Source organism: Tamandua tetradactyla, chromosome 4 (assembly GCF_023851605.1).
Source record: "Tamandua tetradactyla isolate mTamTet1 chromosome 4, mTamTet1.pri, whole genome shotgun sequence".
NCBI classification, from domain to species: Eukaryota; Metazoa; Chordata; class Mammalia; order Pilosa; family Myrmecophagidae; genus Tamandua; species Tamandua tetradactyla.
This window is the reverse complement of record NC_135330.1, coordinates 106,948,764-106,968,882: the sequence shown is the minus strand read 5'-3', so window position 1 is coordinate 106,968,882 and position 20,119 is coordinate 106,948,764. Positions and strand designations below refer to the sequence as shown.

The following is a 20,119-nucleotide window of genomic DNA, read 5'->3' as shown; positions in this document are numbered from 1 at the left end:
AAGTACTGAAAAGCACCCTCTCTTTTCCCAGCTATAAATGTTCAGGGAATGTTTTTTTTTTTCCTCACAGGAATTCCGTACTTCAATTGTAATACTGAGAAACTGCAAGAAGAGTTAGCTGTTTTCTCATCAGACTTTAATATTACACTTTTATTTACATGTTGGATATATCCTTGGTGGTACTCCAAAGTTCTTTAACATTTTACATGTACAAATCAGTACATGAAAGCACAAAGTTTAGAAACAATTCTTTTCCTTCCTATTCAAAGGTAACTCAAGATGCCAGGAATGAACTTGTAATTACTGTTAATGGGGTCCCACCACAAGATTTAAAGGTCATTCTCATCACATAAAATGAAATATCCAAAAAGTAGAATGCATCAATTATCAAATATCCCATTTATTCAAGATAATTTTAAGAACCATAGAGCTTTGATCATATAAATAACCATATTAAGCCTCATTAGCTTGCATTAATATGAATATAGATTAAGGTATCACTCCATCAAAACTATGGAGTTTTTATTATGAATTAACAAATATATACATACATAATCTTATCAGCTCCACAAAGTGGAATATATTTCCATCCAAAAGTCAGCAAATATGTCAACATTTTTAGAAATATAAACTGCTGCCTTAAAAAATGCCACAAACATGCTATAATGCTAGAGGGTACAGGAACCCCAGGTTAGAGGACTACCCGTGCTCTCACATCTCTCCTTACTGCTAATAAAAACATCCACTGTCTGCGGACTTCAGTAGGAAGGTAGGGTGCACAGTTCTCTTCACAGTGCTGGATGCATCTTTAGTATTCAGATATCTGGGAGATTCTGTAAGATCTGTCTCAAGGAAGCACAGGCCACCACGTGTGCATCCGAAGGGAGGTTGGCAAGTGACTGAATCAGCTTCTTGACTATTGTCTTCAAGCACTGGTGGGCAGCATTCAAGTCCCTGTCAAACTGCTGGCCTTCCATTTGTAGAGCTAAATGACTGCAGATGTTTCTAAACTCAACACTATCCTGAAAGGAACAGCAAACACAAACAAGGAATCAGATAGGTGATGGGGCCATGTGTCGTACTTTGCTTACCCAGTTTCCATTTCCTTCCCTTCTAGTCAGAGCAACCTGATTTTTCTCCCAGGGAACTACTCTCCTCCTTTCTCAGCCTATGTCTTTTGACCAAGGCCAACCTCACCCTACAACCCCAGAGACCAGAAGCCAATCAGAGCCCCTTGGACACAGTGATTGGTCAAGTATGCATGGATGTGTGACCTAAGACAGGCCAAAAAACTACAATCCCAGGACATCTACTACAACTATTGGGGAAAAGATGTTCTCTTTAACTGGGATTGTTGGAAAATGTCTTGCCCCCATGAAGGGAGAGCCTGAAAGAGAATGAAGACAACACAGAGGAAAGTAGAACCAAGAGATGAAAAGACACTGACTCTAATAACATTTTCTGTGCATATAAATCTAGCTGAACTTAATCAGTAAAACCCAGGATGGTTCAGCCACATGAGTCAATAAATACCCCTTTTTCCATGAGCTAGTTTGAGTTGAGTTTCTATTCCTAGTTCCTAAAAGAGTTACGACTAATGACACAATTATTTTAAAACACTAACTGAATTCAAGATGCCAATACAGGATTTGTTGTTTACTGGACATGCTCTCAAGAAATTCCCAATTTCTTGGGATGGCGCGTGTGTCAGATTGCAGCTGAGGCAGGAAGGCCAGTTGGAGCACTCCTCATCAGGGAAATGGGGAGAGAAATTAAAAATACAGGTTATTCTGAAAAAAGCCACAGCAGATAGTGGCCCTTGGGAGCTTGGGCCTGAGTGACTGTACATGGAGATGCCGCTGGTAGAGGTTTGAAAATGCAGGTGCAGAGGATGCACTGGGAAATCTTAGTGTTGGAAGTGTGCATTTGAGTTATATGTGTAATCATCCCATGTTATAGTTCATGTGTGCTACTTTACAAACAAGATTTTATTCTATTCTAAAAAGCATGTTAATCTGCTCTTGAGCAATTCATTTTGCCCCAACAGTTTCCTGTTGTTAGCTTCTGTGCTAATTTGTTGCCAAATGCTTCAGTGTGACAGTATTTTCCACTGCTACAGTAAAGTGGTGGGGAGAAAGTTTTTAAATACTCTCATAAATCACTTTTTGTATTCAAAAGTCCCTCTTTGGCATCTCCCAAACACACCCAAACCAACCCCCTCCCTCACCCCCCACCCATGATGATTTGTGCTTTGACCATTTTTGCTGGATTCTTTCACTTAGCACAATGTTTTCAAGATTCTTACATGGTATAGCATATGCTAGTACTTTATTACTTTTTATAGTTGACTAATATTCCATGATATGAAATTACCACATTTTATTTATACTTTCTTCAATTGATGAACATTTGGATAGTTCCTACTTTGAGGTTATTATGCATATAACGCTGCCGTAAACATTCACATTCAAGTTTGCTTGACCATATGTTTTCATTTCTGTTGGAGTGCCTGGGAGAGGAATTGCTGGGTCATATGGCAACTCTATGTTTAACAATTTGAGGAACTGTAGACTGTGTTCTGCAGTGGCTGTACCATTTTACATTTCCACCAGTAACAGATGAAGGTTCTGTTTTCTCCACAGACTTGTCAACGTGTGGTCTTTTTCCTTGTGTATGTGTGTGCGTTTAATTATAGGTAATCTAGAGAGTGTGAAGTGGGACCTCATTGTGGTTTGGATTTTGCAATCCCTTAATGACTAATGATGCTGAGCATTTTCTCTTGTGTTTATTGACCATTTCATATCTTCTTTGGAGAAATGTCTATTCAAGTCCTTTGTCCATTTTTTAAATTGAATTATTTGTCTTTTTGTTAATAGATTTTTAATCCCTGAATGATTCATATTCTAAAATCCACTGGATGTAAACAGTACACTGAAATTATTCCATGTTAGAGATAATGGTGAGTATATCATCTCTTTAAAAGAAAATGGAAATGGTTTCTCCAAGACTTCTAGTTCTAGCAATGTGGTACACTCAATAACTTGAAAATCTCTTACTATTGAATTCCTAGAAATTCTAAATTATAAAGCACAACAAACATCCTGAGATTGCAATAATGTAAGGGGAATCCCTAGAGACCTGAAATAAAGAAAAAGCAGATTACTTTAGCTAACAGCATCCATCAACAAAAGCAAAATGGTTTCTCTTGAGCTGGATTTGGGGTAGTGAATAAAGGTTCCTGTGAATATGTAACAATGGATCTGTACCACACAGTAATTTGGGTATGGAGTTGCCCACCACATCATCTACATGTAATGGGAGCAATCACACTCAGAAATTAACTTAAAAATTGGAACTGGGCTGGAACTATTTATGGGCACATGGCAAAAGCAAACAAAACTACTCCAGGAGACCATGTTCTCAACCCAAAGCCTTTAATGTCCCTTAAAGTTCTGCTGAAGATGAACGCAAAATACGAACTTTAAAATACAACCTATGGTGATAACAGCTGACCCATTACAGAGCAGGACTAACCTCCAAAATTTCAAAGAGAAATTCAGATATAAATAGTAGTATAAAATACCTATTTTTAAACTGATTAAAGATATAAAAGAAGGAATAAAAATTATTTTAAGGAATAAAACAGACTATTTGAAAAAATACTTCCCCTAGAAATAACTATTGTGACAGACTGAAAGCTCTGAAGTGAGAATTAGTACACTAGATGGCAAATAGGAGAAAATTACCCAGAATAAAAATTAAAAATTTAAAGACATGAGCAATATGAATGACAGGTTAAGCAACGTGGATGACAGAATGATAGAGTCCAACAAATATATTTCCAGGAGACAAAAAGAGGAAATGGGGGAGGGGCAACATTTAAAGAGAATAATGGATGAGAAATTTCGAGACTTGATCAAAAACACAAATCCTTAGATTCAGAAAGTAAAATAGGTATTGAGCAGAATAAACTAAAAGAAATCCAAATCTAAATGTATTGAAGCAAAACGTCACTTAAAAGCAATCAGAGGAAAAAACATACAGTTTGTAAAGGATGACAAGACAGACAGCAGACTTCTCAATCACAACTGAATATAGGAGAAAATGGAATGATACCTTCAAATCGCTATAAACCTAGATTTTTATTTAATCTAAAGAAGTTATCACTCAAAAATTAAAGCAAAGTGCTCGTTTTGGCAACATATATTTAAAACTGGAACAATACAGAGAAGATTAGCTTTGTTCCTGTGACAGATGACATGAAATTCATGAAATATTCCATATTCTAAAAAATAAAAATAATAAATGGCAAAATAAATCTACTTTGATTCAAAAGGATAGAAGGAGTTTACCACTGTTTTAGTTTGCAAGCTAAAACAGAACTGGAACAGCTTTTAAAAAGGGGAATTTAGTAAGTTACAAGCTTACAGTTCTAAGCCTACAAAAATGTCCAAACTAAGGTATCCAGTGAAAGATACTTTAATTTAAGGAAGACCGATGGGTCTGGAACAGCTCTGTCAGTGGGGAAGTCACGAGGCTGGCATCTGCTGGTTCCTCACTCCTGGGCTATGTTGTTTTCAGCCTCTGGTCTTATGGGGCCCCCTCAGTTTGCTTCTCTGGGGCTGGCTTTCATCTCTTGGCTTCCCTTGGCTCTCTTCAGGTTCTGGCTTGCTTAACATCTCATGTTAATGTCTGCTGGGCTCCGAGAGTCTCCAAACATTTGTGTTTCTGTTTTCCAAGTGTCAGCATCTGTGTCCGCTCTGCTCTGAAGTTTCTCTTGACTCTGTCATCTCTCGCTCTCTCCAAAATGTTTCCTCTTTTAAAGGATTCTGGTAAGTTAATCAAAATCCACCTTCAATGGGTGGAGTCACAGCTCCATGTAATCAAAAGGTCATACCCACATGTGTGTGCCACATCTTCATGGAGATAATATAATCAAAAGTTTCTGCCCTACAGTACTGAATTAAGATGAAAAGAAACAGCTGTCTCCACAAGATTGAATCGGGATTTAAACGTGGCTTTTCTGAGGTACATAAAATTTTTAAAACAGCACAACCACTAACAGACCTTCACTCTTAAAACTTTCTAAAGATGTCATTCAAAGAGGAAATTAAACTCATGAGATGCATGAAACAACAGTGACCAAAAACATGGATGTAAACCTAAAGTACTGATAGTTTAAAATATAAATCGTAAAGACTAACATTTTACAAGATGGTTGTAAAATGCAGACCTTCAGCTATGCATAAGAGAGCACAGCCTTCTAAGGTATTGTATTCTTCAGAGAAGGTGGCAAAACTGATAAATGTTCATCTTGCTAAGGATGCATATAAGAAATTTAAAGGTTATCATTAAAAGTAAAGAAATAACACATAAAAACTCAAATCCAGTAGAGGGAAAAGGTGTATTAAAACTTTACAGATCCTAAACTTTCTTAATCCTATCTATGAAAGGTAGAAATGGAGAAAAATAAGAACACAAACATAAAGTGAGGTAAACAGAAAGCACCAAATAAGATGGCAGAAGTAAATCTAAATATATCAGAAAGCATAATACGTACCAATAGATAAACTTACCTTTTAAAAGATAGTGTTTGCCAAACAGGATTTTTAAAATCTAGTACTTGTTTACAAACAAAACCAAAAAACATAAGGTTTGAAATTTAATAAATAGTAAATAAATGCCAAAAAGAAGCCAAAATACAGCTATAAAAATCATTATTAGAGATAAATTCACTACAATTAATGAAAGAGACTATTCCCCCAGGAAAACAGAACAATTTTGTACTTGTATGTGTCTAACGTGATAACTTCAAAACACATGCAATCCATAGAGGCTGATTATAACCCAACTTTTGCAGAAACTGATAGAGCAAGCAACAAAACAAGCAGTATGAACAGAGAAGATTAAAAAATACAACTACAAGCTTGATCTAATGGAGATAAACAGATACACACTTTTTCTAAAACATGGTAGAATATTTATGAAGTCTATCACATAACCCAGAATGTAAGAAAATGAGAAATCAGTCAGATAAAGATAGCTTTCCCAAAACACATATGGCTGAAAAATCCTTCTGAGTATTTCATGGTTTTGGTGAAAAGTAATAAAAATTTACAAATTCTTTACATGGAGTGTACTGGTTTGAATCTGTTACGCATCTGAGAAAAGTCTATGGTATTTTAATCCAATCTTGTGAGGGAAGACATGTTGTGGGTGGAGTGTTTAATTACATTGCTTCCATGGAGAAGTGACCTTATCCATTCAAGGTGGGTCTTAATCCAATTGCTGCAGTTCTTTAAGAGAGCTGAGAGAGTTTAGAGAAGCCAAGACAGAAAACACCCGGGAGAAGCAAGAAGGACCCACAGGAGCTGAGAGAGCTGTTTGAAACCAAAAGCCAGGCCAGAAGGGCAGGAGACGTCACCATGTATCCTCCCATATAACAGGGGAACCCCAAATACCAGCTGCCTTTCCTCCAAGAACGCATTCTCTTGTTGGTGCCTTAATTTGGACATTTTCATGACCTTAGAAATGTAACTTGTGACTTAATAAATCCCCTTTGTAAAAGCCAATCCATTCTGATATTTTGCATTCCAGCAATTTTAGCAAACTGAAACATGAAGCAACTATACAAAAACTATATAAAGAAATTTGTGGATTGTGGCTAAAGTGGTACTTAGAAATGTAACAGACAAATGCTTATATATATTTTTAAATATTTTTTTATTGTGAGATATATATATATATACAAGCAATAAATTTTGAAGTATATTGTGACAAGTAGTTATAGAACAGATTTCAGAGTTTAGTTTGGGTTACAGTTCCACAATTTCAGGGTTTTTCCTTCTAGCTGCTCCAAGACACTGGAGACTAAAAGAAATATCAATGTGATGATTCAGTGGTCATACTCATTTGTTAAATCCCATCTTCTCTGTTATAACACCCCCTTCTCCTTTTATCCTTATCCCAATCTTATGGGGTAATTGACTCTGCCCATTCGAACTTTTTCATACTGGAAAGGGGTGTTGATAATATGGGATAGGGGGATGGAACAAGTTGATGTTCTTGGAGAGGCTGATCCTTCTGGATTTTACAACTTATCTGGCCTAAGAACCATCTGGAGGTTGTAGGTTTCTGGAAAGTAATCTTAGTGTGTGAAACTTCTGTAGAATCTCAGATAGAGTCCTAAGTGTTCTTTAGAGTTAACAGGAATGGTTTTGGTTGGAGTTTGGCAGACCATGGTAATTAGCAATATCTAGCTGAAACATGCATAAGAATGGTCTTCAGAATAGCTTTTGTACTCTATTTGAATTCTCTTAGCCACTGATACCTTATTTTCTTACATTTCTTTTCCCTCTTTTGGTCAGGAAGGCATTGTCGATCCCAAGGTGCCAGAGCCAGGTTCATCCCTGGGAGTCAAGTCCCATGTTGCTAAGGAGACTTTTACCCCTGGATGTCATGTTTCACTTAGTGGGGAGGGTAATGATTTTCCCTGCAGACTTGGGCTTACAGACAGAGAAGCCACATCTGAGCAACAAAAGAGGTTTTCTAGATGTAACCCTTAACATAAGTATAAGTAGTTAGCTATTCCACTACAGAAAAAGGTTTTATAAGAGCAAGCCTTAAATTAAGGGCTTGGCCTATTGGCTTGGGAATCCCTAAGTTTTGAATCAGTATCAGGGGTTTTCCAAGTGGTAAAGCTTAACAGTTCCATATTTTTTCCCACCCTTCAAGGAACTTTGTCAATACTTTTTAATTATCTGCCCAATATAGTCTGGGATGTATCTGGGTATTACCTTAACTATACAGAATTACAAGCCCTCATTCCTATTCTGGGTTTCATGTGTTTGGGTTGTTTAAATGAGTTATCCAGACAGGTTGAGTTAGATTATGTGCTACAGAAAATTTAGGTTTTGGACAAAATAAAGCTTTCTTCCTTTGGTCTCATACAGTAGGTGAAGTTCTAAAATACAGACAATGTCTTCCTTGCCCCTGTATTCTGAATTACCTAAATCCCAACCTGATTGGCTTCATTCTCATAACCAATTGAAGACAAATGCTTATATTAAAAAAGAGTAATCATAAAAAATTCATAAGCTAAGAATTTAACTCAATAAATCAGGTAAAGTAAAATAGATAATTCATAAGAAAGAACTGAATACTGAACCAAAGTTTGATGACGGACTAGAGTTTTTTTTCTTAACTAATTCTGTACAGAAGGAGAAACGATTTTCCCTCTAAGAAAAACCCTATCACTTGGGTGAGACAGGACTGGGTTTCTGACAGTTATTATTAGAGAAGCATCCCCCAAGAAATAAAAGAAACCCCCATTTATTTCAACCCAACAAACATTAGTAGTGAGACAACTGTGTGAACGAAGGTTTAGGGGAGAAAAATGATCACGTCCAGTACTAAGTATTCACAGGTTTCTATGCTTCTTGATATTTTTTTTTTTGGCTTTGTTTTGTTTTGCTCTTTAAAGTATTCTTGTTTCTCTGCCTTTGTGGCTCATTTCTGCTCAGCAGTGTCGAGCAGCTACTCAGAAAATACATCCCATAATTTATGGGGCAACCTGTTATTGTTGAAGCATCTTGCTTGGAAATGGGAAAGTAGGGGGGAATTTATTCTGGACTACTTCCCCAAGATCCACATCAAAGAGAACTTGACTGCTTGCTTTATAGAAGTAATCCGATTCTAAGTACAAAGAGGAAGGATCAAAGACAGCACGCAAAAGGAAATTCAAAATAGAAGGAACCATTAAAATTTGTGAGGACATGTGCCCATTGGCCAGTCTGCAAAGGCATCCATCACCCAAAGAAAATTAAGATGCCTTTAAAAATATATTTGTGGGCCTAAAATCTGAAGTCAAGTCCAAGTTTACTGTAAAGAATCAAAGAAGTCACCATTTGGGGAAATTATACGCACAATAAAATTCAACTGCTGGGCTGAACAGGTCCCTGAGGCCCCGGGTAAACTTAAAATCTCTGGCAAACTTTGCAAAATCTCTTTATTTTACTCTTTTTGCACTGTATTTTAATCCTTTCTCAAACATATTAACAGTCAAAGAAAACAAATTAATAGGAATAAGCTTTCCATGGGACTCTTAAGCCAGAAGGGAAAAATAAAACAGGTGGTTGCTTTCCTTCCTTTCTGGTAGGTCTGAAGGGCAATTACAGCCCTAACAGTCATGGGGTCCCCACAAATCTTCACTGATTCTGTCACAGAAGGTGGGGGTCACAAATTGCAGTGTTAAGGCAACGGCACATTAAATGGCTCATGGGCTTTGGGGAGAAACTCATGTGATCAATTCTGGCAACGATTTCACTTATAGTGCTTTCCATTGAATGAGAATATACTCTCCAAGATTTTATTTAGCATGTCCCAGACACTCCCAGGAATGATGCAATATCCTACATGGGGCTTGGAGCATTTTGCCAAAATCAGAACTCCATGGCTGAGCACTCGAAAAGGAGGTTTGGGAATTGCTAAAGCCTTATATAATTTTAGACACCGGATAGGTAATGTATTGCCACAGTGGTCCAAATTGATGGCTGACATTTACCTTCTTAAAGTGCATTGAAGTACTTTCCTGGGACTCAACTAACCTACTGGAGAAGGGCCTCAGACTGTTTGACTCAGTTCAAATGTGTATCAAGCCACCACCACATGAGCACACTGGAAAAAAGGGTCATAAGACCTGGTACCCGATCTCTAAAGAACTTGCAACCTTTATGAGACACATAAAGCATATGCCCAAAAGCCCAGGGAAGTGTGAAGAGGGTGTGGTGAAAATACAAAACCCAACCCCATGGAAGAACAGGAATTTCCAGTGTCAGAAATGAAGCACTGCCTGGGGTGACGCGAATCACTTTATGTGGCTGTCCAAAACTCACTTGGATAACCCCCAAAATCTCTCGTGCGTAGGAGCCAATCTGTTATGAGAGGCAGCTCTAGTTTTTCAAATACTCTTCCTAGTTTTAGGCTGAAATCTTCTCTGTGAGTAGGCAGAATGATGGCCTTCTAGAGCCATCCACATCCTAATCCCCAGAACCTGTAACTACGTGACCTTTCATAGCAAATGGGACTTTGTAGATGTGACTAAGTGAAGAATCCTAAAATAGGAGCATGTTCTGGATTATCAGGGTGGGCCCAATCTAAGTACAAGTGTCCTCAAAACTTAGAGAACTTTCCTGGCTGTGGTCAGGGGAAGATGTGACTTCAGAAGGAAGGTCAGAGAGATGCAATGTCACTGGTTTTGAAGACAGAAAGGAGTCATAAGCCAAGGAATGTGGGTGGCCTCTAGAAGGTGGAAAAGGCAAGGAAATGAATTCTCCTCTAGAATCTCCAGAAGGAACCCAGTCTTACTGACAACTTAATTTTAGCCCAGTAGACCGTTCCAGGCTCCTGACCTCCAGAAAGGCATGATAATAAATTTGCAATTTTTTAATCCACTAAATTTGTGGTAATTTGTTATGGCAGCAATGGAAAACAAATTTGGTCCCTATCGCTCCTGGTTCTTACCTATAGTGCAGTCCTTTCCAATCTTGTCCACATCAAAGAACACATAGAAAATACTTACATTCTGTTGATGTGTTGAAGTAAAAGGAACAGTCAGGGATTCCAGCTGCCCCAGGACCCATACACCAGGGAGCTAAAAAACCTTGCCACCCTTCTAACCATTTGCCACCCTTCTAATCAGCACACCTCTTGCAAAGCACTGCTCCAGGGCCATACCTCCAATCTTGTACCATACATCCTTTCAAACCTTCTCTTCTCCAGGCTAAGGATCATCAGTTATGTCAATGTCTGATCTGGAATGGTCCACCACTGAGGTTGTGGCCATGTGGACAAACCCATGGCCCTGTATCTCATGGGTTAAGAACTAAACTCAAAATTCCAGGGTAGTTATGAACATTTTAGAAGAAGGTGAGAGTCTGACCTGACCTTATTTTGGACACTGAATTCCTAGAGACGTGTCCTGAGATTATATTACCTTTTTCAATATTCTACAAATATATCTATGAATATGAACAAAATGGTCCTGGATCCATGGGGTTTTCAGTAACCTCAGCACTTTGAGTTATGTCACTTCCCATTGGGTTTTTGTCATCTAAAACCCCTACCTCTTTCCCATATGCATCAAGCCAGGACATACCACAGTACCTCTGCGTAAACTAATCTCCAGTTAATTGCATTTTATCTCATTAAGTATGTTGCATAATATCATGGTTTTCAGAAGTTCAATAAGACTTAAATTTTTTTATTTTTTTTATTTTACATGGGCAGGCACCGGGAATCGAACCCAGGTCCTCTGGCATGACAGGCAAGCATTCTTGCCTGCTGAGCCACCGTGGCCCTCAGTAAGACTTTAAAAGAGGGAGAGGGAAGGAGGGAGAAAAAAGAAGGAAGGCAGAGAGGGAGGGAGATGGTAAGTGAGAGAAAAGGGGGCAAGAGGAAGGGAAAGAAAAGAAGGAGAAGAAGAGAAAAGAAAAATAAGGCGAGGAGAGGGGAGGGGAAGGGATGGCATGGAAAGAAAAGAAGGAAAAGGGAAAATGAGCTCTGTAAAAGGTTAGACTCTAATAGGCACAATGAACCCTCTCTGGTACCATTTGGTAGTGTTATGGGATCACTGATCTGGCCCAGGTCCCTAAACTACCACTGGGCACCAGCTTCAGGCTCTTGTACTCCTGCCTCACTCAACAATCACGGCAGTCCACTGCAGGAGAAAAGGTGAAAAGAAAGGTAGCTTGGAGAAACCAAACAGTCAGCAGAGTGGAATTCACCTCTCTGTCAAAACTCAACTGTTGATCAAAGAACTGCCCCAAATTGGAAACTGGGCCAGATGCTGCAGATTGTAGCTACACACAGAGTTCGCCATGCAGGGTGGAAAACAGACAGGTGGACAGGAATTATGGAACTGTAGAAGCTACAGTGGGGTAAACAGGGCAGCACAGAAGCATGCAGCAGAGATAACTAAACTAGCGGAAGAGATGCAATAAAAATGTCTACAAGTGAATTATTTCATGTTTCTTCCTTGGCCATAATCAAACTGTTTTTTGTTTTTGTTTTTGTTTTTTTTTAAGCTTAACTGACTGTTGTGAGAATTACAAAGCTCAAATTGGCCATGATCACATCTAAACTGAAGACCAGCCTATAGGCCCAACTCCTTCGCTGCAGCCTAATCAAGAGGGCTTGGCTATTTGGAAGAGAGCCAAATCAGGGAACCTTCACTGCCCCAGTGTGAAGCCAATCCCTAGCAATCAGAGACCTCCCACTTTGAGTTCTCCCTTCCTCAGTTCTGTCCTCTTTGACCCTGTGTAAGGGAGGTGTTTTAGAAATATTGCCACACTTGTACTTTTTTGCATGAAGCACTGTGTTTCTTAGGAAACGGCATGTCCGGAATCTTGAACAATTGAAAATGCCCCTGCAAGGTCCACAAAGAGAGGTAAGTCCTATTTTAGCTTCTTATTAAAAGTAAACACTCTCATCAAAACTGAAGGCTGGAAGGCAGCGGGAATCTGTTTCAAAGCTTGTTTTCTGCAACCAACACTGACAGATCATAAAGTCGAAAATACCATACGTCTTTTTGGGCCTACAAATGCAGATAACTTTGAATCAATCTGCAGGTGGTTTGTTTTCATTTTCTTACCATGCCATCTTCAAAACCACGCCTGGGTCTACACAAATGATAAGTCAGTTCATAACTCTCTTAACCATCGGCTTGAAAAGAAGCTGACTTTTTCAAAGCAGTCATCTCCTGAGCTATATTCTACAATGGCCTCTTCTCACGCTTTCTCCTCTCACTCTCCCTGAAGGCTAAACATCTTTTACATATTGGGGCCTGACCTTAAATTCCAACCTGCCAGCAGACTGGTCTCCTCTGAAGAGGTCCAGTGGTCCCACCAAGGAATATAAATCCCTTCCATGGACCCATTGGGATCCTCCAGGCAGAACATGTACATAAAATGGGAAAGATGCTTGCGTGTTTTAGAAGATACTATCATGCATAGTATACTATGAATTGCCCTAAGTTCATTTGGTTCATTGAAATCTGGCTTTGATACAAAGAGCAGTCACCCATTGCCTGAACCCAAGGTTAGTCCAAAATAAATATGTAATTGGGTATTAATAAAACACCCAAGGAAGAACCAAAATATCTGACAGTCTATCACAAAAAGTCTGTTTTCCTCAGGAAATTCAGTATTTTTACTTGTAGTATATTCAGCATAGTTGCTCACAAGCAGCTGAAGTTCTTTATTGATTTGTTTTGGGCATGGGACCAGTTCTGTTTGAAGAGCCCAGTGAAAAGCACTTTGTGATGGGGACAAGCATTTGATTCAGGGAGACTCCTGAGGCAAACCAAAAGCATGCAAAATAGGACACTGCAGCATTTTGCACTGAGATGCCAAACATAAACAGTTGAGTGTTTCAGGGTCTTCCTGCAATATCTTCCCCCAAATTTTCATTTAAGAAAACTTATATGTAGTTCTTCTCAGACATCCACATTAAAAGGAATGGCAAGGGTATAAACGAGCTGCTTCTAGTGGCTTTATCGTATCCATGGGGGAGATTTCCACACACTTCCCAGTGACACACACATCTTATTTCCATTCACAGAAATCCTCCTGGAGCAATTCTGGTGTATAAAACCAATCTGCAGGGTTTTAATGAAAAGATATAGATAAACCCTGTCATGGTCAGGTTGACATGCCAACTTGGCCAGGTGGTGGTGGCCAGTTGTCTGGTCCGACAAGTGCTGGCCTGTCTGTTACTATGAGGATATTTCATGGACTTAAATCATGATTACATTGGTTACATCCACAGTATTTGCATCCACAGCTAAGGGGAGTGTCTGATGCAATGAACGATGCTTAATCTAATCACTGGAAGGCTTTTAAGGAGGAGTCAGAAGATACAATCACTCTTTCTGCTTCAGCCAGCCAGCTCTCCTGAGAGTTCATTGAGGACCTTCGTCGGAGCTGCCAGCTTGCAGCCTGCCCTATAGACCTTGGACTCTACATCCCCATGGTTACATGAGACACTTTTACAAATTTTATATTTACCGATATCTCCTGCTGAGTCTGTTTCTCCAGAGAACCCTAGCTAATAAACCCCCTTCCAAATCATTTGAATTAACACTAGTATTAACTAAGCCAAGTCTGCATGACCAAGTTCAGAAAGACACAGTGTTGTAATCGTGATTCTAAAAACCAAAAGGAGATATTACCTTTTTCCCTAATAACCAATCAAGCACATTCCAAGATGTCAGTCAGGAGGCAAAGCTTTTGGAGAAAATGCTCTCTTCTTTTTACCTTCTGAAGGCACCAGCTGTGTCCCTTAGGGGCCCTGAAACTCATTACACTCCTGCAGGGGAACAGCAGCTCCAGTAGTGAGACAGTTCAAGGTCCTATTTCTAAAGAACATTCCAGAAGCTTCCAGAAAGTAACAGCAACACATACAGATGACTACAAAGTTTGCCCATGACAAGGAAGGAAAGGACTGTGCATGAACCAAGGGTATGGATAGATAAGGAAGCTCTGAGTGTGTTTATGGACCAAGAGGAATAGGCTAAGAGAAATTAGCAGAAAATATAAGGAGACAGGTGAGGATTAATACAGAAAGGCCCTGGGGCAAGTGAAAGATCTGTTCCAGTGCCCAAGAAAAAGAATTTACATTTTTGGGAAGATATTTTTTTAATTAAAACACATACACACAACATTTCCTTATCAGAGTCAAGAAAGAAGATGATAAGTGGAAATGAAAGCTTTTAGGTAGACATGAAGATATCTGCGATCACTGGTCTCAGTTTTCTCCAAAAAGGAGTGAAAGGGTCGGGATTTGAATGAGAAGAGATTGAGGAAGACAGGAAATGCTTAGATAGATGTTGAAGGTGACATGGGGGAAAGTCTATTAGAAAAGCCTTTTTAAGGATTACCAAGCAGAAATGGGGCTATGTTAAACCAAAAAGGTGTTGTCTGTAGGAAACTGCCTCCCTAGCAGAGGACAAGGGGTTATGCCTCTGTTTGGGACTGGAGTCTTGCCTGCAGGCAATCATCTTCTGATCAGACTTTCAAACTGCAATTTCACCTCCCATGATTTATCTGTGCTCCAGACCCTGCTTTCCTCATTTCAACAACTACCTCGGCTTGCCAGACAAGCTAAGATCCTCAGAACAACTAAAGGCCTTTCACCAACCATTGTTTTCTGTCTTTTGCCAAAAGGAGCTAATTGCAGTCCCTCCAAAACCCCAGGCCCCTTCAATGCTTTAGGAGCATACAGCTCCCCCAAAATTATCTTTCTGTTGAATGCTTGGAGAGCACTTTTTTAAAGATGACCTCCTCCAAGAAGCCTTCCATGATTGTCCTTCAGGTAAAACAGATTTCTCATACTCTCTTTTATCAATCTGTATAGGTCTTGTATATATGCTGAATGTCACATCACTCTCCATATTTCATTGAGTCTAAGATTCACATTTATTTTTCACATTTAAAAATCTCCTTATTTAGAGTTTAGCTTATAATCAGTGTGCATAATTACTTAGCAGGAGATTTTGTTTCTTGGTAGTACCAAAAAAAAAAGGATTACAATCGCAAGCATTGGTGACATGCAGTTGTGTTAACTATTTGACCTCCCAAGGTGAGTACAGAAGTGACTTGCAACTGGAGATGACCCTCCACCCCCTCAACCCCATGGATACTTGTCAATGTCTGGAGAGATTTTTGTTTTCTCATCCTGGCGGCAAGAGGGAGGGTGTTACTGGCTTCTAGTTGGTAGAGGCCAGAGATGTTGCTAAACATCCTGCAATGGACAGGACAACCTCCTATGACAAAGAATGATTTAGCCCAAATCATCAATCATGCCAAGGCTGAGAAAGCCTGATGCAGAATAACTGTACTTATTGGGATATAAAATATGCTTTCTTATGTATGATGTAATCTAATACACTGCAACTTTTTCCAATGCTTGGTTTCTGGAACAAGATGAGCAGCTCCTAAGAAGTGCAAAGGACCCTAAATATTCCTTATCCTTACCCCCACCCCTGCCCGTACCCCAGTCCAGGCCCCGGCCCCTCTTCATTCAGCACTGACAGACCCAGGCGCTAGACTCCTAAGGGGAAACAACAGAGCAATACTTTAGGTTAAAATCTGAAAGCCAGAAAGTCTCGAGATTTGTGACCTTAAACCAATTAGGGTAGTGAATGGCAAAGCCAGGCCTCAAACCAAGAACCCCAGAATTCCCCAATCCCATCCCATCTGGGAAGAGAGGTGTTTGCTCTGTTCCCTGGTTAAACTGGTTAAAACAGTTTGATACCTTAAGAGCAAACCGCACCCTGCAAATATGAGTTGGAGGATTTAGCAGGTGTTCAGCATTAGCATTTAGTGGACCCTAGGCCCAACCCTGCTAACACCCACTTTATAAGAATTTAAGTTAACTCTACAAAGCCCTTGAGCTCTGTGGGGAACTGGATTTATGCAAAAATCACTGTGATTCATGAGTGTGAAGGAATCTTAAATAAACAGATAATTTCGTCAGACAAAAGGCAGAGGGGACTTAATAAATGAATTTAAGACTCTGGAGAAAGGGCTATCAATTTGGAAGGGCAGTCGGCAAGGGGTTGGAGGGAGGCAGCCGTCCTCCATCCCTGAATCTGCACCTGCGGAAACGGTCTTCGGCTGGAGCAGGAAGCATGATTTACGGACAGCGGGAAGGAGTTCCAGGGGGAGGTTTATGGCAAGACCTCCCCTTCCCTCTGTTCCGCAGGTGGCCCCCAGGTGGGCCCTGCCCCAACTGCCAAGTCCCGAGACAGTCACCGTCCCGGAGCTGAATCACGGTGGACAGCTCCGCGTAGGATCCCAGGACCCCAGCTCAGAGCCATCCGGGACCCGCAGCTCCGTCGTGCGGGGAACGCTGCACCCGAGGGGATGCAGGACGGAGGACTGGACTCACCTTCAGGTGGATGGGGAAGGACCGTTCCTGCTGGAGGGGGCCTAGCAGCGTCTGCTCCACGCTGACCAGCTCCGAGGTAGAATCCACCACGCGAGCCAGCGCGCTGCGCACCGCCATCCGCGCCAGCGTGCAGGGCCCGCGGTCCCGGGGGAATGGCAGCCGCTGCGCGCACCCCTCGGCGCCTTGCGCCACCTCCGCCTCGGGGGCGCCCCCAGGCCTGAGCCCCACTCCCCCCGAGTCTCTTCTGGGCTCCAGCCGGGCCCGCATCCGGCCTGAACGACACGCTGGGGCGGCGACCACGTGGGCCGGATGGCTGGGACCCCCGGGAGCGCCGGGACCATCCCCCCAACCCCACTCCTGCTGCAGCAGCTGTAAGGTCTGCAGAGCCACCATTTGGTGGCCGATGGAGATAACTAAGGGCTCTGCGCTGGCCATCGCCTCCGCCGGCGGCTCGGCTCGCTCCGCTGGCAGGTGGAGCCGCGAGCGAGCCTGGGGCGAGCGTTTGGGGTCGCCAGGGTCACCCTTCCTAACCCGCCCTTCTTGGCCCCCGCTCCTCTCGGCCGGTGCGGGCCCGCCCCGCCCCCAGTCCGTAGTCGGGCGCTGGTGCTGGTCTCTGTAGAAGCTTAAAGTCCCAAGCGGCACACTGGGATCCCCCCGGCTGCCTGAAGCGCCGCTCCCAGTGCACCTGAAAATCAGGGAGCCTCTGAGCTCTGTTGCTTCTTCTCTTGGGCTTGGATGAGAAGGCATTCCGCTTTGTGCCGGTGCATCTATCAACCCTCTCTCCTTTGAAGGATGCTTTCTGCAAAGACCACTTTGCGGAAAGTGTGATGTTCACACACACCCGCGAACCAAAGTGTGAAGAGCCACAGGAAAACAAGGCAAGACCGTGCCTGAACCTCTCCCCCAGCTGAGGGGAATTGTTGGGAACTTCTTGGAGTAGCCTTTAAGGCCTGGAGTCCCCCAAACAAAGGAGGGTGGACTTGTGTCTCTGGAAGTTCTGCTTTTCCCTGCTTTGCTCCAAGCAGCTCTGCAAGGGACAGCCTGGCCACTAAAGCAGCATCAGGGCTGGAGGGATGGCTTCTGCTGATCCGAAGGCCTGACTGGTTGTGTGTGAAACTCCCAAAGGGAGGAAGACCCCGAGGTTTGGAGCTGACTCCTTTTATGAGCCATGAACCTAGGGGCAGCTGTACAAATATTTGCTGTTTTTAATTAAACCTAATGCTGCTACTTCCTTGGTTCAGGTTAGGAAATAGGACTGGCAGTTTTATGCTTTGATGGATGGAAAATTATTAGCAGTTGATTAGAAGTTAAAAAGAAAGAAAGAAAACAGTACACTGAGAAGAATAGTATAGGGGGCTTCCTGTGATGGAAACCATTTCGATAACGCCAAGGCACAAGAAAGCAGGGACAAAATGTCCAGATCCACGATGGACAAGTGGGCTCCAGAAGGCCCAGAGGAGAGGATTTGATTCTTTGTTTAGCAGTGCCAGTCCACCCTTGATGCTGTAGGAGTGAGACCTGGAGAGGGATCTCTTGAGTGGGAGGGACAGGGGAGGGATGGGGGGTCTTTTAGAGGTTTCTTTAGCTCTGGGGTAGCTTGACCCCATACAGTTACTCCCAACTCTCCAGCAAGAGTTCATTCTCCCCCTTGGTGTTTTCCTCGCCTATAAAAACAAATCCGGATGCCAAGGCAAAGAAAAATTTTCTTAGACAAGAACGAGTATTTTCACACTGGTTATAACTAAGTAAAGATGCATGTCTGTGTATTGACAGAGAGAAAATCACGGGGGGAGGGGCAAATAGTTTAGTGTTGATTGAATTCTCTCGCTGTAAAGTTAAGTTCATAATAATAAATAGAAAGAGAATTCTTTGTTTGTTGTTTTTTTATCCCCAAGTGTTGAAATCCATTAAGTTCAGCAGAAACTAATCGGGAATAGCAAAACCTGGCCCCTAATTTTCACAGAGCATGTCAGATCTCCAGGGGTGCTCCTCTTTCCATTTACACAGGAAATCCAGTTGCACGGGCTAACCCTTCCACTATCAAATGGCTGACTGCGAAACCTTCTTGACAGATGAAATTCCAGCCAACCGCAGAAGTGAAATCACTAGACACAGCCCGACCTGAGGCCCCACAGTTCTACGGTTCAGTTGACTCTCAGAGCTGTGAGAACAACTAAGCCATAGGGTATAGTCAAGGGGGGAGCCAGAAAACCATGGGGCCTGCCTACATAGCTGCCTGGTTTTTCTAATATCCTTTAGGGAGTGCTGGATCATCCAACAACTCCGTGCTTTGTCTGCCCTGACCACGGTTCACACGGTCCTTTGCTGTGACTTCAAAATGGTTTATGTTCCAAAGCTGGAAAGATGACATCCTAACTGAGGAAAAGTATTCACAGGCTGTGGAGATGCATCAACAGCATAGAAGATGGTCTAAAACACCTGCAAAGTGACACCTGCTGGCTTTGCAGGTAATGAATCTCATACTCCCTGCCCACTGCACCCACAATTTAAGGCCACTATGTAATAAAAGGCACATTTAAAGGGGCATGTACTGATATTTTTCATTCACAGCATCTCTTCATTGTTTTCTGGAAACCGTAGCCTGGTCTGGTTAGTCCACGGGCTCTTCCTTCACCTCCATGCTCAGCTCATGTAGTCTGGTGGGATGAACCCATCCCACTTCGGAAGTGGTCTGGCCCCCTAGCCTGAGGCGAATCATATATCACATTCCCCAGTGCATGGTCAGGAATGAAGATATGACCCATGTAGAACCAGTGTCACATTGTGACTTAGGATGCTTTGCGCTAAAAATGTACTATAAAGGAGAGAACAAAGAAACTAGGAAAAGGTGTAGGCCAAAAGAAGAAACAGCAAAAGATCAAATTTGCTTTTAACAAGAAAACTCATCTTAGCAAAATGTATTCAATAAGAATAATTCATTGTCTTACATCAAGAGAAGTCCCAAGACCAGTGTCCTCAAAGTCCTTGCTTCCTTCTATCTTTCTGCTATACCATCCCCAGCACATGGCCTTTGTCCGTGGGTTAGCTCCCTCTATGGTAACTAGCTGTAGTAGCTGTAAGGTATCACATCTACACATCAACATCTAGAAGAAGACACTGTCTCTTCCTGTTTGTCCATTCTCAAGAGCAAGGAGACATTTCCCAAAAACAT

The 20,119-nt window shown here is 41.7% G+C and overlaps 1 protein-coding gene and 1 non-coding gene across 2 annotated transcripts; one reads left to right on the top strand and one right to left on the bottom strand.

Annotated features, from left to right (window-relative positions):
* Nucleotides 1-656: 656 nt before the first annotated feature.
* DLEU7 (deleted in lymphocytic leukemia 7) lies at nt 657-17,382 on the bottom strand. The gene is made up of 2 exons (XM_077155826.1): nt 16,948-17,382; nt 657-1,022 (listed from the first exon to the last, which is right to left on the bottom strand). The coding sequence occupies exons 1-2, from the start codon at nt 17,380-17,382 to the stop codon at nt 816-818; spliced, it is 642 nt and encodes a 213-aa protein (XP_077011941.1). The 3' UTR covers nt 657-815.
* LOC143681924 (U6 spliceosomal RNA) lies at nt 4,185-4,288 on the top strand. The gene has a single exon (XR_013174965.1). It is a non-coding gene; the product is annotated as a U6 spliceosomal RNA (small nuclear RNA).
* Nucleotides 17,383-20,119: the final 2,737 nt, after the last annotated feature.

What these genes read in the sequence shown, in the direction of transcription:
- DLEU7 (XM_077155826.1), bottom strand. Translation starts at nt 17,382, where the DNA reads ATGGCCAGCGCAGAGCCCTTAGTTATCTCCATCGGCCACCAAATGGTG. An exon ending in CCTTCCCCATCCACCTGAAG is followed by an intron (nt 1,023 to 16,947) that starts GTGAGTCCAGTC and finishes TGTTCCTTTCAG; the next exon opens with GATAGTGTTGAGTTTAGAAA.